Genomic DNA, 25183 nt, shown 5'->3' on the forward strand with positions numbered 1-25183 from the left:
GGAAGCCTGCAAGCAGCACATTGGCACAACAGCATCCTCCAGCCACTGGCCTTATCCTCCATGAATTTGACTCATCTTTTAAAGCAGTCCAAGTAGGTGACCACCGCTGGCTCTTGTGGGAGTGATTACAGACCCTCCAAGTGTCCTTATTTTCCAGGGGCAGTCCCTGATTTACACAAGCTGTTCCAGTTTCTTATTTGATCCCAGAATCACCCACTTTTACTTAGGTAAAGGTAAAGGGACCCCTGACCATTAGGTCCAGTCATGGCCGACTCTGGGGTTGCGACGCTCATCTCGATTTATTGGCTGAGGGAGCCGGCGTACAGCTTCCGGGTCATGTGGCCAGCATGACTACGCCACTTCTGGCGAACCAGAGCAGCGCATGGAAACGCCGTTTACCTTCCCGCCGGGGCAGTACCTATTTATCTACTTGTACTTTGAGGTGCTTTTGAACTGCTAGGTTGGCAGGCGCAGGGACTGAGCAACGGGAGCTCATCCCGTTGCGGGGATTCGAACCGCCGATCTTCTGATTGGCAAGTCCTAGGCTCTGTGGTTCAACCCATAGCGCCACCCGCATCCCTTCCACTTTTCCTTAGGAGATCCCTATTTTCATCGGAGAAATGTTGGAGGGTATGGTATGGTTTCCCTGTTTTCATCGGAGACTATGGAGTTATGCGGCCCCCAAGCCAAACTAGTCAACCTGTCAAAGACATTTGAAGGCAGCCCTGTTTAATGTTTTCTTATTTCCTTGATACGTTGGAAGCCACCTACAGTTACTGGAGCAACCCAGTCAGATGGACGAGGTATAAATAATAAAATTATTATTATTATTATTATTATTATTATTATGGAATAGAAAGTCCTATTTTCATCAGAGAAATGTTTGTGAGGGGCGGACTCATCTCAGTTGCATGGCAGTGAATGATGAAGGGGTGTGAGGGTATACTAGTAAGGCTACAACTATCCCTCCAAAAGAGGTGAGCTGCAGCTAGGAGTGAAAATAGTGATGCCTAGACCAGCCATCGCCAACCTGGCGCCCTCCAGATGTTTTGGACTACAAGGCCCCCATGGCCTGATGGGAACTGTAGTTCAAATCTGGAAGGCGCCAGGTTGGCAAATGTTGGCTGAGACAGAAGTCTATCAATACCCACCTTAGAGTGAGCTCATTCCCTCCTGTGTTATTGGCTATTGTGATTTTAAGTGACAGGGTACCTCACTTACCTGTACCAATCAGGATTCTGGGAAAACTCCTTGGCCTCGCCCCCGCCTCACGTTTCTTCACTGTGACCCGCCTCAAACTATGCAAGCCAGTACAAAGGAAGAAGGGTTTTTGGGGGCAGTACAACCATCCAATGGGAGGCCAACGTGTGCAGGCTTGCTTCGCTACAGCCAATAGAGAATTACCGCCTGGAAATATCCCTCGCCTCCGAATCCCTCTAGCAGCCAAACAGCAATACTATTAGATTGAGTGGCAGAACTGCTATCCAATAAATGATTCTATGCCCACGAGTACGCGCGTTGGAAGAAGTATAGCCAATCATGAACGAGTAAGACTTGAGGGACGTTTTTTATGACCATTAGGCGATCTGTTCTGCTTACAAGCCCCGCCCCTTCGGGTTGTTTTCCGCGGGCTGGTAGGCGTGGTCACACTGGCTACATCCGTACCTACTGAGCCAATCAGTATACGGATACGCTTTGACGGACTTACCACCTTAACCAATAGATTAAAGGTATTTATGTAAATGACAGCTGCGGCTGCGCCGCGTCGTCCCGCCCCGGTTTCCCTCCACCAGCCCCTTCCCCACCACCCAATGGAAACAGAGACTATCTTGAAGGGCGGGTGACTCGTCCAATGGAGTTTAGCCAGAGGCGGGTCTAGCGGAAGGAGAGGGGGGGGAGGCTGCCGCCATCTTGGATGCCGCGGAGGCCGAGAGAGGGGGGAGAGGGAGAGAGAGAGGGAAAAAGAGAGAGAGAGAGAGAGACCCGGAGACTCCGGAGCCGCCGGTGAGAGAGCGAGAAGGGGCGGGGCCTAGCCTAGGGGGCGGGGCCTACGAGTACCTACGGGAGCTCCGTAGGGGGCGTGGCCAATGGGAGGTCTATAGGGGGCTCTATAGGAGGTGGGCGCTGTATAGGGGGAAGGTGTTTCCGTAGGCGCTGCTGCGCGGGGGGCTGCAGGCGGAGGGGGCCTCTGTTGGGGGCCAGGTGTTTGGGGTTGCAGCGGTGCTCAGGGGCCACGAAGGGCGCCCTGCTGGGGAGGATGCGGGGGGGCGATGCGGTTCCACAGGTAGGACCTGCACCTATAGGATGTGAGGCCCACATGCCTCTGTGGGGAAGAAGCGCCTGGGGTGGAGCGAGAGCCTCTGGCAGGAGGATGTGGGGCGGGCGCCGTGTGATGAGGGCTACTTTGATCCAAGGAGGGTTGTGGGTCCTTGTGATCACCTGGAAAACTTGCACATATAGTTTATACTGATTTGGAGAGGTCCATAGAGAGGTGTGTGTGTGTGTGTGTGTGTGTGTGTGTGTGTGTATGAGAGAGAGATCTGTATTACTGAAACGATTCCTATATCGGGTAGTCTGTTTAAGCAGAAACAACAAAGTAGTATTGTGGTACTTTAAAGACTTAACAGATCTCATTATGGTATAAGCATTGTGGCATCTGATGAAGTGGATTCTCGTTTGCAAAAGCTTATGCCGTAATAAAATGTGTTAGTCTTTAAGGTTCCACAATGCATGTTATGTTGCTGAAGTAGCTAAAAGAAATAAAGGAACCCGTTAGAAAAAACACGTTGCTTTCATAAAGCCACCTCTCCCCCCCCACCCCCGCTTGTGTGTGGATGTGTGTTATAGGGTCCTGTAGGGGCGTCTGTGCACCTGGGGAGGGATCTGGAGTATTTCTCAGTGCAGCATTCAATGGTTGGAAAACCCCTATTAGCATATAAGTGCATCTCTTAACTATAAGTAACTTCAGAGTGATAACAATTCGTAACGAATTACTAGAGGAATGTGTAGCTCTGCATATCTATTTGTCTGCATATCTATTTGTTTCTTTTCTCTTAACTGGTTTTGGTTTTTGCTAGTTGCAGGCAGAGACAAGGCAGTAAGTAGGCAGAGGAATGAAGCTGCAGCCTCTTATCTATGGGATGGCTTGCTGGCTTTTGAGATTTCATTGGCCTCTACCTGCACACTTTGCAGACTTAAGGGCTAGAGATATACATTCCCCCCCCCCCAATTGAAAGTGAAGATTCTTAAGATTCAGAATTCTGCCTCCAGTGCCAGATTTGCTTGGTACTATAGCCAATCACTGACTGTAATGTAAAAAGTACATTACAAGTCACACCTTGGTCAGCCTTACAGCTGTTATGTAGAATATGTAAAGACCTAGTGAAATCTCAATAGCTTGGCAGAAACACAGGAAGCCATATTTTATCAAATCAGATCATTGGTCTGTCTAGTATTGTCTACACTGACCTGTCATAGCTCTCCCAAGTTTTCAGAAAGGAGTATTTCTCTGTCCTACCTGGAGATGCTGGGGACAAAACTTTGGATGTTCTGCATGCAGAACGTGTGCTTTACTACTAAGCTGCTTACAAATTGAGGCTACTACCAAAGATATTGAATTTCCCCTTTCTCCTCCAGGGCTGGTGCTTAAAAATTGTGTGTGATCCTAGGAACTTGGAATATTTCTTCTGTTCTGTAAGGCACACCGTTAATATTGTACCATAATAGCTCAGTGATTATGTGCACAAGTGGAATCCCTGTATTATTATTTTTTCAGGTCTTGGGTTCAGGACATGTTGAAGGCTTGAAGGTAGAGAATGCACTTTGCCTATACAGTATATGTGCATTTGTTTATATATTTATAAAAGCTGCCCAGTAGATTACAACAAAAAAATTTAAAATATCAAACACAACATAGTTTTTAAAAATGCAATACATCAGATTTTTAAAAAGAAAAAAAAGCGGAAATTGAAAAGCTTGTTAAAATATTTATTAAGTCTTCAGGTGGTCTTTAAACACCAGCAGGGTAGGAGCGAAGAACATTTCCTGGTGCAGGAGATTCTATAACTGCTTCCTGCATTGTCACCAGCCCAATCTCTTGATGACAGCAGGAGATGGAGAAAGGCCTCTCCAAATGATCTAAATGGATGTGCAAGTTCATAAAAGTTCCAGGTTCAATTGTGACTGTCAAATTATCCTTTAATAGCAGGGCTAAGAAAGGCCACTGCTTGAGGCTTTGGGAGAGCTACTGCCCATTAGAATAGACAGTACCAGGTCAGGGACTAGAGGCTGAGAGGTAATGACTCGTCTGTGGGGAACACTCTGAGGCCGCAACTGAAATGGGATTTGAATTCCTAGGTGGATTGGACCACATTAGCTGATGGTAACCTGATGGCAAGGCTGTCCTTAAACCTTTGACTCTGGGAAATGCTAATATATCAAATCCTAGTAAATGTTAATCTTGAACAGTTTGATGACAGTGTTCCCTATTGCTGATAGGGGGTGGGAAGGGGTCTTTCCAGATGTTATTAAGGCACAGGATCCAGATGACCCTGTAAAAAAACTGTGGTCCTTTTGCAGGAGAACTGCATTTACTCAGCATTCAAAACTATAGGTGGGAAATTGCCATTTTCCTCCATATAGAGTGTTGATTGCATTTACGTATAAGTTGTTCAATGGGCCTAGCTACCTATTGGTCACTACCTGTGACATAAATCACAGTAAAAGTTCTCTCTCCTTCTTTTAAGGCCTATAAATATGTTGGGACTGAGCTTGCTCATCATTCAAGTGCAGTAGCACTCATCTAGCCCTTTAAAAAAGCATCAGTGCCAAAGCATCTCCCATCTCTTTTTTTGTGAACCGTCTCCTGCCTTCCTTGATTTTTCTTTAACTTTCCAAAGGCTTGTGTGTTCCTCTCTCCTGTGGTTAAACACCCCCCATGTGAGCCATGCCCACTTCATCCAATTCCTTTGATATTATTATCCCCATATTGCAGGTGCCAGGTGAGGCAAAGAGAAAGTGGCTTTCTTACGGCCACGTAGCAAGTTCATAATGGAGATTGAGATCCGAATCTTGAATTTTCTGAATCGCAGCTCAGACTCTTAGCTTCTACACCACACTTAGAGAAGCAAGGCTGTTTTCATTTAGCTTGGCTGCCTCCTTCAGGCAGTCACAAATTAGTGGGGGCCACTCACACACTGGGTACATGGCAGCATTCCATGTTGCCACCATGTTCTGCAAATGGGACCTTTTGGTTGGGTACCAGAGGTTCAGGACTGTGTGTCAATCTAGGTTTTTCTTTTATCTGTGGTCTCCTCTGCAGCAATTCCCCCCTCCCCCCCAAATAAAATATCCTATGGGGATTGCACAGAGCAGTTATACAAAATGATATAAAGGGTATATAAAAATAAATATTTCCAGGGGGTGCACTTTACAGGATGCATAAATGCAGAGATAGCTTTAGAATACTCCAGAATTGAAGCCCAGTGAACTGTGACATAAATGTAGCGAAAGCCTCAGGATACTTGCAGCAGTCACTATTCAGTCCTATTGGACAAAGTGGGCATCACTTCCATGTCAGATACAGCATGGGATCCAGCTGTAAGTCTTCTCCAGATATGCCTCCTTTCCCCCCCTCCACCAACCCCCTGTCACTCCACAGCAAGCAAAACCCAGACCTTTGCAAAGCATGTAGGACATATTCTGCAGCAAGTCAGAAGGCTGTTGGGGCTGCGCTAGGTAGGTTGATATGTACAGTGCGGCTCGAGAGAGTTTTATTTCCCAAAACACTGCAACTCGGTTACTCAGGCCATGAAATCAGTTGGGCTAGACAACAGAAAGTGTTGCTTATATACAACACAAGGTTCGTAGTTCATCAGTAGGACACATGTTTTGCATGCGAAAGGCTCCACGTTTCAAGCCTTGACTTCCCCAAGCTGGGAAAGAGTTCTGCCTGAAACCGTGAAGAGCTGCTGCCAGTCAGTGTAGACATTACTAAGCTAGATGGGCCAGAAGTGTGACTTTGTATAGTGCAGCTTTCTACATGAATCCCTTGCTCAAGATGCAGTGCTCCACATTAACTGAACTGTTTACTCTAGAATATGCCCCACAATCTTTTGCAGTGGTTCCTTGGCAAACGGGGGTTGTTCCTTGAATGTAGAAAATGTAGACACTGAGCTGTATCAGTATGGCAGATATAAGTAACTGACATGAGGCTGTAAATAGCTGTTTTATGACAGCCACAGGAACAGAATACAAACCAAAAGAAACACCCCCAACAAAAACCCAGAAGGAATCCTATAACTTACAGTAGTTTCAGTAAAAGCCCAAGTTTGCCATCTTAGATGTTGGTGTCACCATTGCTTACTGTAAGGGTTTTGTTTTGCTTTTGATTCTGCTCACCAAGCTGTTCATGTCAGTGAGCAAATCACTGCTGTTTTTCTTCTTTCTCAGGCTATTGGACTACAGCTCCCATCTTCCCTGATCGTTGACTGTGCTGGCTGGGGCTGATGGGAGCTGGTGTCCGGCAACCTCTGGAGAGCCACAGGTTCTCCACCCCTGGTCTAATGTTATCAGAGTGCCTGGCCTGGACTCCTGTGCCTTTAATGGCAGCTTGATATGCAGAAATCGGCAGGTGAAGCTTTTCGTAGTGTGAAAAGAAGCATAGCCACCTGCTGATGTTTGCAGATGAACTTGCCTTTAAGGGCACTGGAACAGCATCTGGTTAATTTTCTTAAAAATGCCCAGTTCTTCCAGTGAAGCCCTTCCTGCCCTCTTCCCCAGCTTGTCGTGAGATTCTGATTTCCCTCCATAGCAGGTAAGGGGAACCTGGTGCATTTAGAGGTTTAGGTACCATCTCCAAGTGAGGACTTAGAAACTCCAAAAATTGCAATTCTGCGCATGCTTGCTTGGAGAATAATTCCCTTCGAATTTGGTGGTGCTTACTTCTGAGTAGACGTGCGCTGAACCAAGTTGCTTTTATTCCAGAGCTGGCTTTTGACCCAGGTCCCCTGCTTGGAATAGGAAAATGTTAGGAACTTCCTGGGTCACCCCAAATTCACATTTATTGTTGGTCTACTGATGCCTCTTTGCGAAGAAAGCTTCGTTTCTGAAGGGGTGAGGTGGGAGACCCAGACTCACAATTCCTTGAGGGTGGGTGGGTGGGTGTGTATGGTGGGATCTTGCAGTTGGCAGTAGAGAAACAGGCAAGGAAAGACTTCCTAAGTTTTCTGGAAGCTGAAGCTGGAGGGCAGGTGCCTACCAGGGTATGGAATCTTTGGGAGAGAAATGGTGAAGAGCCTGGCAGGTATGTAGTCTAGCTCGGGTAGCAGAAGGAAGTGATAAGCTGGGCTGAGCCACTGCAGGTGTGGGTCACGGTTTTGAATTCTCCCTTACATTTGATTCAAAATGGTAGAAAACTAGTATCCATCCGCAGGTACCAAGCTAGGTGAGAATCTGTCTCCTCCTTATGGTCCCCCCTGTTTTTCATTGTGCACTCAACCATTGCATTCCCTCTCCCCCTTCCCCTGCCCGCAAGTCTAAAGTGGTCCAGTCCACTCAGAATTCTGCTGCATGATTTTCCAAAAGGAGAATGGAAAATGTGTTGCGTTAGCTGAGAATTTTGGAGAGAGAATAGGGGCTAGTTCAGACATGTGAATAAACCCATAAACATTTACTAGTTCAAATTGCACAGGCTTAACAATGGATGTTGTTTGTGGCATATTTTCAGTCTGGGAAGAAAAAACAAACATCCTGCTTTGCAGACACCTTTGCAAGCATCTCTTCACAAACCTGCACTAGTGACTGGTGGGATTGCCAGCTTTCCCCCCAGCAGGGCTCCTGTGCCTTTAATACCTGTGTGACAAGGAGAAATGCAGCTTTTCCTGATGTATAGATGAGGAAAGCTTAACCCACTCAACTTCTGGTGGGGTGGGCAGGTGTTTCCCTGCCAGGAAAAAAAAAGTAACAACCCCTAGTGCTGGGGTTTTGCTAGTCTAGGACAACTCCATTGTCTGGGGAGCCAGGAACCATTTCTTCCATCTGCAAGGCCTGTACTTTTGCTTCATTCCAGGCCTGAGTCCCTTAGACTGCAGTAGCCCCAGCCAGCCACCACTGTGCCTTTATAGGTGCCTCTTGGGCTTCCCAGCTTGCTGCCTGACATGGTGGGCAGCTGGATTGGGGAGGAGGAAAAGGTGGGGCTCTTTCCCCCTGTGAGTCATGTGCTTTTTCTCACCTGCATAGGAACCTGGCTGGAAAAGAGAGAGAGAGAGAGACAACAAGCGCCCAGGGGCCACTAGGTGAGTGCAAGCCTCATAATGCATCCCCTAGCCTGGTTAAAGCAACACTGTCAAATAACAGAGCACAGAAAAGCTGGCACCTAGTCCGTTTTTGTTTTTAATGGACAAAATAAAAAGCTGTTTGGCTTGTGAAACCACCCAAGTCTTCTGGGCCTTGTAAGAAGCCTAACTGTCTTGTGCACCAAAGGCTCAGTCTGGAAAAGACTGTAGGAGAGTGTGGCAGATAAAAATATGGTATGATGGGGTTGGGGAAATCCCTGCTCCAAATCTGTTCCACCTTGAACGATCAATGTGTTTTACGTTTTTTCTGGAAGACTGGGTGCCTTTAAGAGCTGCATGATTAAAAAAACCCAAACTCAACAGATGAAGCTTTCCCTAGTGTTGCATCACCCAAATACTGAGTAAAGCTCCACACGCTGAGTGTTTGCCTGTTGCATGGTCACCGGGGGGGGGCGGTGGGAAGGAGTTCTTTAATTCCACTGGGTCCAGTTTCCCGGTCTATAGAATACTTCCCCCAAGGCATTACCTCCCACTTGCCCACTTTCTCCTGGGATAATCTCTGTGATTCGGCTAGGTTTGTGGCCTTTACTTTTCATTGGACAGAAACTCTCTGCTTTTAACGGGTAGAAATCAACAGGGGGAAGCGCCGTGTTGAAGAAAGCCTTACCTGTGACTTCTACTTTGTTATATATACAGCTGCCGAAAACAGTAAATGTTCTGCCGGTTAAAACAAAGCAGTAGCTCAAATCTTACTCATCCTGCTTACCTCCATTTAGCACCTTCCAGCAGGAGGTGCTACTTCTGTCCTGGGCGTGCTTCGTAACCTTGTCTTTCTGCTGGCTTTTCTTAAAGCGTCAACGCTCTATAAAGTATGAAGAGAGCCCCTCTATAGTGAAGGAAACATGGCAGACAAGAGGAAGCTACAAGGTAAGGGAGCCTACCTGCACTCTCCAAGCTCAGGCTACTAATACATGCTAGGCACCTGGCTGGCCTGCAAAAGAGGGTGGGGCTGCTCATCAGAACAGCTGGGCCAGAGCCAGGACTCCTCTGAGCTCTCTTGGAGAGGGTGGGGTCTCGTTGGTTAGAGTGGAGGGAAGAGTTGACTAAAGGAGCAAGAGCCCCCCCCTTTTTTTTAGAAGTGGAGAATGACTTGGGATGTTAGAAAGCAGTAACTATGCTCTGAAGGGAGAGAGGAGTTTAGGAAGGGGAGAGGTGGCTCGGTTCTGTTTTGGTCAAAGGACGGATCCTGCACTTCAGTAGGGTGAGAGGGGCAGGCTTGTGGGAAGGTGAGGGAGAGGAGAACCACCGTTCCAGGATTCTCCTCTCAGACTGGGAGGAGGAATGGCCAGGTCTGGGCAAGGTAGATCTTACGATTGCTCACAGCAGGGATTTTCTCTCCCCAGGTGAGATTGATCGGTGTTTGAAAAAGGTGTCGGAAGGCGTGGAGCAGTTTGAAGATATCTGGCAGAAGGTGAGGGCTGGCAGCGGCCTCTCCTCCTAAATTCTGCCCTATTCTCTGACATCCACCCCACACTAGCCTTTTAGACCATCACATTGCCCTGTAATTGTTCTTGTTGCTATGTCCACAGAGGTTTCTCTTCCTCTCCCCCCCCCCACTTGGAATTTTTTCAGCTCCGTTTTTTTCCTGCTCTGGATTGATCTCCACCCTGAGCCCTGGGGTCTCCATCTTTCTCACCCCACCTCTTGTTTCCTCTTTCTCCCTATGCAACAGCTCCACAATGCAGCTAATGCCAACCAGAAGGAGAAATATGAAGCCGATCTGAAAAAAGAAATAAAAAAACTCCAGGTAAACATTTTGCCTGGGCTTGTTTCCAGATCTTTTCTTACCAAATTTAGGGAATGTTGGGTTTAGAGTGATCTGAGTATCAGGACTCTAGGGGCCCCTTTGGAAGGAGCAGAGGAAGATGGCGCACTCTTTCCCCACAGGACTTGCTGGTTTATAGTTAGAGAGTAGAGGTTGGGGTGGCCTGGACACAGGTATGGCTCCATTGAGAAGGGGAAAGTACCTAGGTGTTTTTTGGGGGGGGTGTCATAGCTTCATTGTGAGAATGCCTTGGGGTAGCAAGGATGTATAGATTAGATCAGCCTTCTCCATCCTGTTGTCCTCCTGATGTTTTAAACCACACCTCCCATCATCCCTGACCATTGGTTGGAGGTTTAAAACATCAGATCAGACATGGCTGAATTTGAGTAAGAATGAGGCTTGGAAAAGCATAGATTTTTCACAAAGGACAGCCTGTTTAGTGAGTTTAGATTCTGTTAAAAGAAAGTGAATTCTAATTGTTGGAGCAAGGAAAGGCTAGCTTCTTTGTTCGCTAATGCCAATTCTAGCGGTGATAGCATATGATGAACAATCTAGAGGTTGCTACTTCTGTTTGCTCATACCTCTGACCACTAGCCTTCATTCATTGGAGGAAAGGTAGGTTGGTATCTTTTCCCCAACCGATCCCACCTACCTGCTTAACTGGCTCTTCTTCTTCTGCAGAGATTGAGGGACCAGATCAAGACGTGGGTTGCATCCAATGAGATTAAGGACAAAAGGCAGCTAATAGACAACCGAAAACTCATTGAGACGGTAAGAAGAATCTACTACCTGCTACATATTGGTGCCTGTCAAGATACCTAATTAATTGGGGGTTTATTTTGGGAAATTATGTGTCTACCAAAGGTATAAAACTAACACATTTTATTGCCTTCAGCTATTTTCATACTGGTTCTTAGTTTTGCTGAGGATCTCCTGTTTATACGTGGGCTTAACTTTGCTTAGCTCCTCCCCCACAGCATTGCAATTGGCTAGTAAGTAGTGTGACCTCATAAAGGTGAGCCAGCTTGCCTTTACAGTCCAGATATTGACTGGGAGACTTTTGCAGAAAGGGGTTCTGTGAGGAGCCCAGGATCCCTTTGGAGCAGGTCTTCTGATTGAGACAACATGGGATAGATGGTAAAGTTATAGAGGTGGTTTAAAGACACCCAGGGGAAAGGTCTATTGAGCTGTGACCCAAGACTTTCCTGGGCCCTTTAGGAAAGGAGTTTAACACTTGGACAACTGTTTTGCAACAGGCAAGCAGAGTTTTGTATTTGCCATGATGATGTGCACAGACTGGCATGATGCATATTCAGATTTTAACTTTTTCTTTTCTTTTCTGCACCGTTCTGTACTGCTGTAAATCTCGTCTGTTATCTTCTAATGCAGAACCATCAAGCCCAAGTGCTGTGTGTTCACTGTGGCAAAGAAAGGGCGATCACTGACCAATTCACGGGGGCACAAATTGCATATTAGTTGGATCATTCAAACTTGAGGGCAACTTTGTGCATTAAATGGCTGCTTACATGTTTATTGCTGTGGGTACTTGCAGCCGACACTGGCTTCTTGGCATGTGATGTGTGACTGAAAATGCATTGGTACATACACATTTTTTATAGGTTTGCCTTTAATCTCCTTTTGCAAGGTAATGTGTGCAGAGCCATTTCTTATGAGTTCCATACACGCACACGCACTATATTCACAAGTTTTCATTTTTTATTTTGGAAAAAAAAAGCTTCAGAGACAAAATGGGATGGTTGAAAAAGCTGTCGGTAAAGTTACAAAAATAGGCCTGAAGCCTGGAATTCCTGGGTAGGAAGGGATCCTGGCAAATTCCAGCTAATGGTTAGGGAGCCAGGATTCTTTAGTTAACAGGGGATGGGATGCAGAGCTCTCTTGGGGCATGGAGCTATGTGGCCCAGTTTAAACGTGGCAGCTGAATTGGAGTGGTAGGATCTTGGGGTGGAAGGTAGCACTTCAAACTACAGATGAGGCAAAGCTGTTTTTAAATGTCCCTAAAGGACCTCCACCCCTAACCTACCCACCAAACTAAATGCCTCTGCCAGGGAACAAGCAACACAGTAGTAGAAAGATTCTAATCCAACCACATCCTTTCTACTGCGCTGGTTTTTTTACTTGCAGTGGGCTTTTTAAAAAAACACTCAAGAATGATTTAGAAATGGTTATCCCTCCATTGCTGTCTGGAATAGAACAGTCCATTCTACCTGAGGATTCTGCCACTTTATTCTGCTGCCTATGGTTCTTGGGCTGGATCTGCAGTCTCTGTGATGAAGAATTGCCCAGCGGAAGCGTGCTGGGCAATTTAAGGCCAGAACCAAGCAGTCTCCATGTTCAGGAAAAGTACCAATTCCCCGTAGGGGTTTGCTTCAGGATGTAGGTGGGAGAATTGTGTGATTGAATGGTCCCTTTTAACAAAGTAAGATCCCATTTTGTATCCTTTAAATGCCTACTGCAGATAGAATTCTCAGTCCACCAATGATAAGAAGCCTGGGAAGAGTTACCCTTTCCCCACCCTGATTGAAGATTGAAAACGGGGGTTGAAACATACTTGGGAGTAATTCATCTAGATTTATTTATTTTTTTGCAATTTATCTCCTTTGCTGCTGCTGAGGATTTCTGCCTTTTCACTGAGCGGGGAATATATGCTGATAGCTTGGACTTCTCAGCGGCCCTTAGCTCAGCTAGTTGCCTCTGGTCTGTCTTTTCCAGCAAATGGAGAGGTTCAAGGTAGTGGAACGTGAGACCAAGACGAAAGCCTACTCGAAGGAGGGCCTGGGCCTGGCGCAGAAGGTGGACCCAGCCCAGAAGGAAAAGGAGGAGGTCGGGCAGTGGCTGACGGTGAGGACAAGTGGAGGCTGGCTGCTAAGTGCCTGGAAGGAGGAGCTGCTTTTTAGCAGACAAAGGGAGAAGGAAGCTCTGGTTTTTAAGGGGCGTGGCTTTAAAGCAGGAGCAGGAGAGCCCCAGGCCCTCCATATACCCTTGGACTACATCCAACTGGCATCAGCCCTGACCAATAATAATAATAATAATAATAATAAATTATTTATATCCCACCCTCCCCAGCCGAAGCCGGGCTGAGCTGACTGGGACTGATGGAGGTTATAGACTCTGTTAGCAACCAGAGGACCACCAATAACCCCTTCCAGTGTGGTGTAGTGGTTAGGAGCGATAGACTCGTAATCTGGGGAACCGGGTTCACGTCTCCGCTCCTCCACATGCAGCTGCTGGGTGACCTTGGGCTAGTCACACTTCTCTGAAGTCTCTCAGCCCCACTCACCCCACAGAGTGTTTGTTGTGGGGGAGGAAGGGAAAGGAGAATGTTTGCCGCTTTGAGACTCCTTTGGGGAGTGATAAAGTGGGATATCAAATCCAAACTACTACTACTACTACTACTACTACTACTACTACTACTACTCCTCTTCTTCTTCTTCTTCTTCTTCCTGCTTTAAAACTTCCTCTTTTTATAGTACTGGATGTAAACTGTGACCTTATGCCATGTGATACATGTGGTCCTCCCTTTCCACTCACAGTTGACATTGGAGGCTTGAGGTTCAGACATGGGGGGGGGGAGACAGATTCCTCCCTCTTCCCCACCAAAAAAAGTTTTGTCACTTCACTTGAACCCAAGAGCTCTACCTGCCAGGCTTTGTTTTCTAATGCTAGCAAACAGAGAGCCATGAGGCCTGGTCTGGGGCTGTAGGGGAAATCTATGCCCATCCAGATACTGTTGGTGTTGCAAGCCCAGCCAGTGGCTGGGGATGGTGCGAGTTTTAGTCCAATAATATCTGGATGACCACGGTTAGCCACTCATTGGCAAGAGGGAGAACCTCTTTTCCATGGTGAGGGAGGATTGGGGAGAATAACATGTTTCTTTCTGTCTGTCCTTCCTTCAGAACACAATAGACACCTTGAACATGCAGGTGGATCAGTTTGAGAGCGAAGTGGAGTCGCTGTCTGTCCAGACGCGCAAGAAGAAAGGAGACAAGGATGTGAGTCGATGGATGATGTCCTCCTCGGAGGACAGAGGGCTGTGTTTGGGGAAATGGCATCACCTCACAGGTCTAAAGCCGAGGTGGAGGTATCTGTGGGAGCTAGGACTTCTGAGACCCCACAAGAAACAAGGTTCTGTGAGGTTGGGGGTCAGGCTGAGAGGTGGTGCCTGGGTGCTATGCTGTGAGCTTACTGGATGGGCGAGGATTTGAACCTGGCTCTCTTCCCCTCCTCGCCACACAGAAGCAAGACCGGATCGAGGGCCTGAAGCGGCACATTGAGAAACACCGGTACCACATTCGGATGCTGGAGACCATCCTGCGGATGCTGGACAATGACTCCATCAACGTGGACTCCATCCGCAAGATCAAGGATGACGTGGAATACTATGTGGATTCCTCGCAGGACCCTGATTTTGAGGAGAACGAGTTCCTCTATGATGACCTCGACTTAGAAGACATTCGTAAGTGTCTCCTTTGGGTGGGCTGCTTTTGGTTGTTGGGTGGGGGAAGCCAAAGCAGCCTTGAGACTCAGTAGGTCCTTCACTTGGGGAAGAAGTAGTATTGCAGCGCTAGCTACGATAACTGTGAAGGAGCAAACCTCAAATCATTTTAAATCAACGAGTTATTCCCTCCTAACAAAACCTGTGGCCTAGAGGCAACTGTCAGTTTGAGCTTGATTTAGCTTGATACCCATCCACCCTTAGAACTGCCCTGAGACCTCGGGGTATAGGGCGGTATATAAATTCAGTAAATAATAATAATAATTAGAAGTTTGGGCTTTTACTGGGTAGGCGCTGCCATTTGCCTGTTGTCGCAGATTCAGCATTTGGTGAGAGTCTGCTGTGGTTCTGTGCATTTTATTATTGCTAGACAGCTCATTAACTGTTCTGAGATTTGGTTTTGTTTTGTTGCTGCTTGAACTATATCTGTTCACCTGGGCTACTGACACTGAGAGTTTGCGTCGTGACCCTTCTCAAAACTCCAGGAGCGTGTGCTGGTCTTTGTGTCCCAGAAACTTGTTAGGCTGGTTTACTTCAGTGCATTGTAGTGGTGGGGTTTGGTGTAAAGCAGTGTTTCCAATCCTTCGGTCTCCAGCTGCTTTTGGACTACAGCTCCCATCATCCCTAGCTAGCAATACCAGTGGTCAGGGATGGTGGGAAATGTAGTCCGAAAACAGCTAGAGAACAAAGGTTGGGAAACACTGGTGTAAAGAATTGGGCATACTGATCCCTGATTTCCTCTTAATCCTTTTTTTGGGAGGACGGCGCTTGCCAGGATATCAGTATACTTTTCAAATATAAAGTGGCACAGCAGTGAACTCTTGCAAAGCCCGGACAGTGGGATCATACCCTGTAACAGCAGTACCCACCTGCTGGATTGTGCCAGCGCCTACGAACTGTAGCCTCTTTGGGTTCATAAGCATCTCCTTGTTCTTGACTCTGCAGCACAGGCCCTGGTTGCCACTTCCCCACCCAGCCACAGTCACATGGAGGATGAGATGTTCAACCAGTCAAGCAGCACGCCTACCTCCACCACGTCCAGCTCCCCAATCCCTCCCAGCCCTGCGAACTGCACAACAGTAAGGAGGCTCCCCTGTTACGATGCCAGGGGTGGGGGTAGGAAAGGGGATCTTTCGGGTTTATATCAGCTTGAGCGAATAGTACTGAATGCTTCTACAGGTTGTTAGAAACCCAGCTTGCTTTCTTAGTTCCACGGGTAACAGCTCAGTTATTCTAATCAGGCCTTCCTTCCTTCCTTCCTTTAGGAGAACTCTGAAGATGACAAGAAACGGGGACGATCAACAGACAGTGAAGTGAGCCAAGTGAGTTTGGAGCCCAGAATTCATTCCTCTCAAGGGTTCGGCTTTTGGAAGATGGGTTAGAAACTCCCTTGGTGATTTGGGCAAGGGGAGAGGAGCCCGGGCTTCTTGGGACAGAGGGGCATCAGGACTAGTTAGGTAGATCCATTTCCAGCATGTTACTTCTGATCTGGTTCAGTTCTGTTGTGAAGGATGTACCACTTCCAGAATGCATGCAAGAGTAGGGCTGGGGGGAGGGGGGTTGGGCAGAGCCACTTGCTTTGAGAGTAACACCCACATTGCAATCTCCTTAACGTACAAACACCTTGCATGTGAGAGGGGAACAGTTTCTATCAGGCCACCTCCTAAAAAGTTAGCTTTTAGAGGCCAGGAGTTGTCCATGTGAGTTTGCTTTCCCATGGGCTCCCCTCTCTGAAAGCATTTTCTGAGGTGGTACAGCCCAATAAGAGGACTGTACCATCACCGTAAGGAAGGTATGTTTTGGGCCAGCTCTTAAAAGAGTGGAGGGACGGGTGAACCGAGACATGAGTGGTTCCTAGTTTTGCCCTCTTTTGAGCCAAAAGGCAGCAGTTATGATCCTAAATCTTCTCTCCCCCCTCTCCCATCCTTCTCTCCCCCCAGTCCCCAGCGAAGAATGGTTCGAAAAGCCTCCACAACCACCACCACCAGCCGCCTCCCACAATCCCCACCAGCTACCCGATGGGCGGCAGCTCCAGCACTTCGTCCTCGCTGGGGGACGGGCCTGGTTCCAACAGCAACGGGGCTGTGGCTGGCAGTGGGAACGCGAGCGGCAAAGCTAACCCTCCGGCAGGGCACGCACCCACCACCCCGACCCCTTACGCCCAGGCTGTGGCGCCCCCGCCCACCAGCACCAATGCCTCTCAGCCCCGGCCTCCCAGCACCCAGCAGAACGCCAGCAAGCAGAACGGGGCAACCAGTGAGTCCGGGGTCTGGGCCATTGCTTCGAGTTTCCCAAAAGATTTCCGGGGGGTTAGGAATGGCTGCTGTGTTGCAGATGCCGGGTGTTTAGCAGGGTCGCCTGATGTTGCCTTGCATAGCCGTGCCTTTTCAACAGCATCTTGAAAACCCACAGGGGATAATCCTCCATGCTCTGAAAAGTGTCGCCTGCCAGTTCTTTCCTATACAGCAATAGCTAAAGGCCAGGCTGTAATGTAGCGAGGCCGGCAGGTGCTGTTTTATAGGCTACGGGAGGGGAGGGTTGAGACGAAGCCAAAGTTAGGAGCTGCTCCATTGACACCTAGGCCAGGAAGCTCAGTTTCCCCTCGTTAGTGTAACGTTGTGACTGTTTAGCCCAGACGTCAAGCCAGAGCTTCTTTCTTTTTAATCCCTCCTGCCTAGGTTATAGTTCTGTGGTAGCAGACAGCAGTTCAGACTCCACGCTAAGCAGCGGCAACCAGGCATTGCCTAATCAGACGGCGTCGCACAACCCGCCCAGTGCTTCTGTGTGAGTTTCTGTATTGTCCCTTCCTGGCTGTCCTTTCTCACTCTTCCCACCATGGACCACTTTTCCTAGTGGGCAGACCATAGAGTTTTACATGGTTGTAAGTGGTGTTTTGCTCTCTCTTTTTTTATTTTATTTTTGCCCTCTTTTGGCAAAGTGCATTATTTTATTTTATTTCTGTAATTTTGCTTTAAACAAATACAGGTAAATATAAGCAACCAGAATTACAAAAGAGAAATCAATAATAATAATAATAGAAAAGAATACAAAACTACAAAAAATATCAAAGCAAAGTGCATTATTTGGCAGCATTTTTTTAAAAAAACACTTCTGTGTATCTTGGTATCTGGGCACACAAGGAGCTGGGTTGTAGATGTTGCTGATGAATAAATAAAATATAACTTTGCTCTTTAGCTCCGGTCGGAGGCAGCAGTGCTTCTGAATGTCAGTTGCTGGAAACTGCAGGAAGGGAGCGGGGGCTCTTGGGCTTGGCTCCTGCTTGTGGGTTTCCCATTGGGGCATCTGGTTGGCCACTGGAGAGCAGGATGCTGGACTAGACGGGTCGTTGGTTTGACCCAACAGGGCTTTTCTTACGTTCATATTTACTTCCGGGCTCAGTTTAAAGTGCTTTTATATAAAGACTTTTATAAAGACTCAGGCTATGCCAGGATGTTCTCCAGAAAAATGTTCTAGTCCGCATAAACCTGTCTGATCCTTACGATCAGAGCCCTTCCTTGGCTTCCCGTCACTGCCAGAGATGCAACCAGAGAGGGTCTTTTCAATGATGGCACCTACACTTTGGAACATCTTCCCTGGAAAGATCTGTCAGGTTCTCTCCTTTCCTGTGTTTGGATCAGACAAGCCTAAAGTGTTCTAGCTTTGAAGGAAGTGCAACCCTGACTTCTGTGTCTCGCCTCCTTCGGCAGCAAAGAGCCCAGCGCAGCTTCGCAGCCACCGAGCGGTGGCAACACCACTGGATCCAGCCTCCTGGTGCCTCTGACTGCCAACCCTCCTGCCTCGCCCACGCCCAGCTTCTCTGACAGCAAGCCTGCCCAGACCCTGCTCAACGGGCCACCCCAGTTCAGCTCCGCAGCAGAGATCAAGGTGAGCGATCGCTTGTGATCCGCACACAACAGGCTGCTTCCAGCCCTCTTTCCTCCAAGAACTTCCTGACAGTAAGAGCTGTTCGACAGTGGAATTTGCTGCCAAGGAGTGTGGTGGAGTCTCCTACTTTGGAGGTCTTTAAGCAGAGGCTTGACAACCATATGTCAGGAGTGCTCTGATGGTGTTTCCTGCTTGGCAGGGGGTTGGACTCGATGGCCCTTGTGGTCTCTTCCAACTCTATGATTCTATGGTGTTTGTGGCTGTGCTTGTCCCACATCATCCTCTCAAAAGAACCCTGGAAGGTAGGTTTGCCCGAGAGAAGGTGACTTAACTGCCTGTGTTCTCTTTGTGAGTCTTAATCATTGCAGCAGCTTTCATAAAAACAGCTTTCTCTCACTCCTCCTTTGCTATGTTTGTGTGTCCTGCAGGCACCTGAGCCTCTAAGTACATTGAAGTCAATGGCTGAGAGGGCAGCTATCGGCTCCAGCATAGAGGACCCCGTGCCATCGCTTCATCTCGCTGAAAGGGGTAAGTGTGGGGAGAGAGGCATTGCCCCTGTGGTTCAGGGGGAGGCCAAATAGTGTCAGCACAGTTCAGGTGCACATTTAGGAGTCCTGTGGCGTTCCTGCGTGTGCCTGACAACCTTGATCAGAAATTGAAGTGTGGCTACTTTGGATAAGAAGTGGTGGTTTCTAAGACCACCAGTCTCCACTCTTCTCTCTCTGTTCCATTCTACACCCACCCCCAACAACACAACAAAAATCCTTGGCCTACAGGCAAGTCATTCTGCTATAGATCTCAGCCCTTCCATTCACCATTTGTGTTGGCAGTTGAGGAGCAGGCTGCCATCTGGAACACAATAATCAATTTTTTTCTGGCCCAGATGTTGTCCCTGGAGCTTTTCATTGCTTGATATTTTAAGCCAAGAATCTGTGACAGAGTCAAGCTTGCTTTAAAATGAGATGATGATAAAAAATTAAATGAAAGTGTTCTCTGAGGCTGCGGGTCTGTGCAAGAGAAGGAAGACATTTTGGAGGAGAAAATGAAGTCTCCCAAGTTCTGAGTAGTACAGGTAGACCACTGATTTCCACTTACACGATCACAGCTTTATGCAGGTCACGAATGAATAAATGCCAAGCGTGGTGGGAAATGGGGTGCGGGGGAGCAGGAAAAAATGGCTGGCAAATCCCATTGGCCGTTGGGAGAGCGTTTGGGTGTAGTTGAAAAGCTGGAGAGTGGAGGAGATTGCAGAACATTTGGGAGGCTGCTGGAAAGAGATCAGAGGAGGCCGGAGAGATTTGTGGAGGAGTTAAGAGATTTGCTTCTCTTTCCCCCCGGTTTGCTAGGGGGTGTTCTGCCTTTACAGGATTTTGTTTATACATGCAATAGCAAGAAATGAGATCGACCTGAACTGTAACCCACAGCCGCCTTTTAAGAGATGGTAGCAAGGATAATAACTCTTGATGAATCAAAGGACTTGTCGTGAGAAGCAGGAGGAGCTGCATTTAAAAATACAGCCTTCAGAGTCCAGTCTCGCTTGAATTGTATCCTGAGAGCATGTGTCAAGTCCCCGCTGAGTGATTCTTTCCCCTTTTCTGCTCCAGCTGATATCTTAATTACGAGCACGACCTCCCAGCCAGCCTCCAACCAGCCCCCCATCCAGCTATCTGAGGTGAACATCCCCCTTTCGCTCGGGGTGTGCCCCCTGGGGCCTGTGCCTCTCACCAAGGAGCAGCTCTACCAACAGGCCATGGAGGAGGCTGCCTGGCACCACATGCCTCATCCTTCTGATTCAGAAAGGATCCGGTAAGAGGGTTTGCCCTGGTGTGGGGTGTGGGTGTCAAGGGCCTTTGCTCCCTCTGGGAACAGAAGGCCACGAGTGGTGTTGCCTTTCACAGTCCAAGTCACATCCTCAAGAGTTCTCTGAACTGTAAATTGTCGGTCCAGTTTTCATATCGCCGGCGCAACTCAAAATCTTCCCTTTGCTTGTGAGGATGCAACAAAAACCCACTGTTGCACATGGGAGACACACAGGTCAATAGCGGGGAGAAGCAGTGCATGGGGATGCTCCTGCTAGGTGAGCGAAAGAGCCATCCTAGAATCAAGGAATTGTAGAGTTGGAAGCATCATCTAGTCCAATACCCAAAATGCAAGAATCTTGTGCTCAAATGTGGGATTTCAAACCCATGACCCCAAGATGAAGAGTCTTAGGCTTTGCCAACTGAGCCACTCTGGCAATTGCTGTTGGCCTTGATGCCCTCCCTAGACCCTGAGGATTTAGAGCATCAATTTCCAGTATTTGAGGGGCAAGTATTCGTAAGAAAATAAGAGCCTGGTGGAGTCCAAAGCCCACTGAGTCCAGCATCCTATCCTCACGGTGCCAAATAGTTGCCTGTGCAAAACCAGGAAGCACAAGAGCAGTCTCCCCTCTAGCGGTTTCCAGCAATGCATATTCAGAAGCGTTGCTGCCTCCCAACTCTTGAGGCCAAGCATAACCATAATGGCTAGTGGCCATTGATAACCCTCTCTCTGAATTTGCCCCCTCCTCTTTTAAAGCCACCCAAGGCCATCACTGCCTCCTGTGGGAAGCAAGTTCCTTAGTTGAACTTTTCAAGAGGATTGTGGCCACGCAGCGTAACACCAGTCCTGCAGGATCTGCCCTGGCTGACGGTCCTCACAGACTGAATTCAGTCTATAACACTAGCATATAATGTCCCTAATGACTTGGGACCCAAACCCTGAGATTGCACGCCCACCCACACCCCGGACCGCCTTGAGATGGTTGGACATTACGGAGGCCCATCAGTCACCCAATAGTGGCAGATGGAGGGAGAGTTTGGCACAGTCCGGTAGGAATCGCTGATATCGTTTTCAACTGTTTTCTTTGGTTCATTTCCTCCATTACACACTCCAGTTGCCATCTTGAACTACTGACTTAACCCTCCAGCCAGCTTATCTGTAGGGTTTGAGGTGTGTGCATGCAGACGTAGGGGATGGGGAGGCTGCCGCCACCACCACCAGGCTGGAGTTGAACACTCTCATCTTCTTAACCTCATAGGCAATATCTGCCGCGAAACCCCTGCCCGACCCCTCCTTACCACCACCAGATGCCTCCCCCACACTCCGATACGGTGGAGTTCTACCAGCGCCTCTCTACAGAGACCCTTTTCTTCATCTTCTACTATTTGGAGGTAAGAAGTAGAATTTCTGTCGGTAGTTTCTGATGGACAGGTTTTGCCACCCTTTCTCCACCACCACCACCACCACCACCACCACCCCCCACTGAGGCCTAAAAGTGCTCCATGGATGTGCTACTAGCATCCTTTGCTTGGAACTGGTACCAATGTGTGTATCCCACAGCCCTCACCTGTCCCCTTATGCTTTAAAGGGCACGAAGGCACAATACCTGGCAGCGAAGGCGCTGAAGAAGCAGTCCTGGCGCTTCCACACAAAGTACATGATGTGGTTCCAGCGACACGAAGAACCCAAGACCATCACTGATGAATTTGAGCAGGTGAGGGGACCACAGAAGCTCCTATGTGGGGTGTGTGGGGAGGATGGGCCCAGCACATGGATTCCCAACCCCCCTGGAAGCTGCCTTATACTGAACCAGACCATTGGTCCATCGGGCTTGGCATTGTCTACACTGATTGGCGGTAGCTTTCCCGGGTTTTTCAGACAGGTTCCTATGCAATCCTACGTGGAGATGCCAGGATTTGAACCAGGGACCTTCTCTGAAGGCACAGCAGATGCTCTGCCACTGAGCTATGGCCCTTCTCTTACTGGAAGAGAAGAATGGGGGGGGGGAATAATGTGGGGACCAGAGTAAGTAGCCAGGTGAAGCATAGAAACTTTGCCTGCTAAACCCTGGAGCTTCTTGTTGAGTTTTGAGCTAGTTAATTCCAGTGTCATGAAAGCTAAAAAACCTTATTGTAAATTTTTGGGTTTTTTTAAGGATTCCAGTCTGCATGAATTCCGCTGTAACTCCCGTAAGGATGTTGTTTCGCTTGAATGTCTGAGAGTAGGGCTTAAGAGTACAAAATGACTATGCAATGCCACTGGGAATTTTATAATCATTTGTTTTCTTCTGTAACAGGGAGGTGGGGAGAAAGTAGAAAGCAGGAAGGACAGTTTTCCCATTTTCAAGGTCCTACATAGTTTTCTTGTGGACATTGTTGAATTGTGTCACTTCTAATACAGTTGTGGTTCATGCCGCTGTCCGCAGGGACAGCTAGTTACCTGAGTGTGACTTCTCCCTTCAAGGAAAATATAGAGAAGGGAGGGAGGTCTGTATTCTTCTGCTGTATACCTACCCCTGAAATGGGTATTCTGATGTCTCTTCTCACCACATAGCTATATGGCATTGGGGTTCAGCAGCTCTGAATGTTTTAAGAGGATGAAACTGGGATCCTGAGGGCCCCCAAAACCCTTCCTCCTCACTGGGAAGTAGCCCAGCCCTTGCCTCCTGCTGTCAAGTTTTAATCTGACATGAGAGCGGAATTGCTAAGTTGTTAATTCTCTGACTCTTCCTTGCCGGGCAAGAGGAAGCGCATCCTCCTATACGCTTTGTCTCTCTTGTTTCTGCGCAGGGCACTTACATCTACTTTGACTACGAGAAATGGGGCCAGCGCAAAAAGGAGGGTTTCACCTTTGAATACCGCTACCTGGAAGACCGGGACCTGCAGTGATGACCTGGGGCCAGCAGGGGGTGCCAAGCCTTCCTTCCAGAGACAACTGCGGTGCGCTTGGGGCAGCAGCAAAGGAAGACCAACCAATAACACCACATCACCCCCCCACACACCCCACCCGTCACAACCGTGGGGGAACGGGGCGAGCTGCACGTTTTTTTAAAAAAAAAATGCATGCAAGTTTTAAAAGTGACCGCGGGACGGAGGAGGAGGGGCGGCAGTGGCGGGATTCTCCTCTGCCTTTTCCTTGCTCTCTTCTGCCTGTAATGCATACGAAGAGGTCGGGGGGAAAAGGGGTCTTCATGTGCACCAGGTTCGGGTGAGAGAGTGGAGATTAAAAAAGAATTTGAGAATCCCACCAAAAGAGGGACTTTCCCCCCAATCTACATTTTTGTGTGTCTTCTAAATTGGAGAATTGATTATGCCCCTTCCGCCACCAATTGCAGCAAACACCAACACCCTGTCCTCCTTTGCCCTCCTCGCCAACCTCTCAAGTGCAGACGTCACCCCCGATTTGGCTGCCATCATATGCCCAAGTTTGTGACAGATGAGGGCACAGGGCTCTATAAATATCCCCAATAGTCAAAAGCGTTGGGAACAGTTCAGGGTGACTTTGCTCCAACCTCTGCCTAGTTGTCACTGCTGGAAATGGCAAAAAGCAAAATGACGTCAACTTGTTACCAACCAGTGAAGTCAGCCGGCTGCCAGAAAGGATCCCAGTACAAAGTATTTTGTGGACTGGTACCTTCTGTTAACATTTTATAGGCCGCCGTATTTTTTCACTTGCTTCTGCAGGTGATGTTGTCGAGGGACACAAAACGCCATCTGTCCTCATCAATTCAGTTTGGAAAAATTCCCAAAGCTCCCTTTCCTGACTGAAACTTTGACTTAAGGGAGTATATCCCCACCCCCACCCCCTTTGCTGCTTCTCTCCTAACCCCACCCCCACCCCCCGTTTTCCAAAATTTTGTTGCCACCCTAAATTTGGTATCTGAGCTCATATCTTAATCTGCTGCTCCTCCCACAGAGAGACCCTCCCCCTTGATGACTTGCAATTTATTCCTGATTGGAGGGGAAAGACTTGGGGAAACCCAGAGAGAGATGGAAAGACAGCTGTGTCCCACCATCTCCCTCCTCATGCAGCCCCCTGAACTGGAGCACCCGCCCATGCCGCTGTTTAAGATATTTTTTCGTAAGCCTATTTTCGTTTTGGAAAATATTTATGAATAAATAGTTTTATATGAATGTTCTTCTTTTCTTGTAAAGGGGAGATAAAAAGGGGGGTTGTGGAACAAAGGGGTGTGAAGAAATCCAATAACCCTGCTTTCTCTTTGTGCCTCTCAGAAGGGGCAGAGACTCAAGGTAGTGATTGTATGTTTAACGTGGGATGTGCGATGTTTAAAAGCTGCCCAGAAGAGAACTTTTTATATGCCTGTTGTTTTTGCCCATGGAGTTTTCTTGGCAGGGATATTGGAGTGGCTTGCCGGTTCCTGCTCCAGGTGGATCACGTTTAGTCAACACTCTCTTGGGAAAGATGTTGGGATAGATGGAGGGCACAAGGGGAAGGGGACCACAGAGGACAAGATGGTTGGACAGTGTTCTCGAAGCTACTAACATGAGTTTGACCAAACTGCGGGAGGCAGTGGAAGACAGAAGTGCCTGGCATGCTCTGGTCCATGGGGTCACGAAGAGTCAGACACGACTAAACAACAGAAGAGATCTTTCCCCAGTATTACTTGGGTGACAAGAGGGAATGTATATTTATGTGTACACTGAAATGTAGTAGGGGTACTGAAATGCCCCTACTAGAGTTTAGCAGCGAACGGTGCTGTCTCCAGATGTTGAATTACAACTCACAGCAGCCCTGGCCAGTAGTCGGGCGGCTACCTTGACTCAAGAGGGTTTTTCTAATGTTCCCCCTTCACAGTTGGTGCTTCTACTCCCAACTGCTTATTCAGGCTTCTTTCTGAGACTGGCC

The 25183-nt window shown here is 48.1% G+C and overlaps 1 protein-coding gene and 1 long non-coding RNA gene across 5 annotated transcripts; one reads left to right on the top strand and one right to left on the bottom strand.

Annotated features, from left to right (window-relative positions):
- The first annotated feature begins 1883 nt into the window (after positions 1-1883).
- On the top strand, positions 1884-24450 carry CNOT3 (CCR4-NOT transcription complex subunit 3). 4 transcript variants are annotated; one of them, XM_083469366.1, is made up of 20 exons: positions 1906-2004; positions 3776-3808; positions 8239-8294; positions 9147-9221; positions 9698-9765; positions 10027-10101; positions 10801-10890; positions 12850-12978; positions 14034-14129; positions 14374-14593; positions 15578-15711; positions 15898-15954; positions 16573-16888; positions 17311-17416; positions 18340-18517; positions 18946-19045; positions 20122-20323; positions 21576-21708; positions 21906-22031; positions 23107-24450. In XM_083469366.1, exons 4-20 carry the CDS (start codon positions 9197-9199, stop codon positions 23203-23205), a joined length of 2154 nt encoding a protein of 717 aa, XP_083325492.1. In that variant the 5' UTR covers positions 1906-2004; positions 3776-3808; positions 8239-8294; positions 9147-9196; the 3' UTR covers positions 23206-24450. The 4 variants fall into 4 exon arrangements, with proteins under 4 accessions (XP_083325491.1, XP_083325492.1, XP_083325493.1 ...); XM_083469365.1 differs by lacking the exon at positions 3776-3808 and having other exon boundaries at positions 1884-2004; XM_083469367.1 differs by lacking the exons at positions 1906-2004; positions 3776-3808 and adding an exon at positions 4731-7303.
- LOC310690461 lies at positions 7655-10077 on the bottom strand. The gene is made up of 3 exons (XR_014518091.1): positions 9996-10077; positions 9061-9156; positions 7655-7851 (listed from the first exon to the last, which is right to left on the bottom strand). It is a non-coding gene; the product is annotated as an uncharacterized lncRNA (long non-coding RNA).
- Positions 24451-25183: the final 733 nt, after the last annotated feature.

Source organism: Podarcis liolepis (assembly GCF_965112155.1).
Source record: "Podarcis liolepis genome assembly, chromosome: 13".
In the NCBI taxonomy this organism is placed as follows: domain Eukaryota; kingdom Metazoa; phylum Chordata; class Lepidosauria; order Squamata; family Lacertidae; genus Podarcis; species Podarcis liolepis.

Bases quoted from the DNA above. Each gene is read 5' to 3' on its own strand.
- CNOT3 (XM_083469365.1), top strand. From the start codon at position 9,197: ATGGCAGACAAGAGGAAGCTACAAG. The intron at 14,594-15,577 runs GTAAGTGTCTCC...TTGACTCTGCAG, and splicing joins CCTCGACTTAGAAGACATTC to CACAGGCCCTGGTTGCCACT. The intron at 19,046-20,121 runs GTAAGTGTGGGG...TTTCTGCTCCAG, and splicing joins GCTTCATCTCGCTGAAAGGG to CTGATATCTTAATTACGAGC.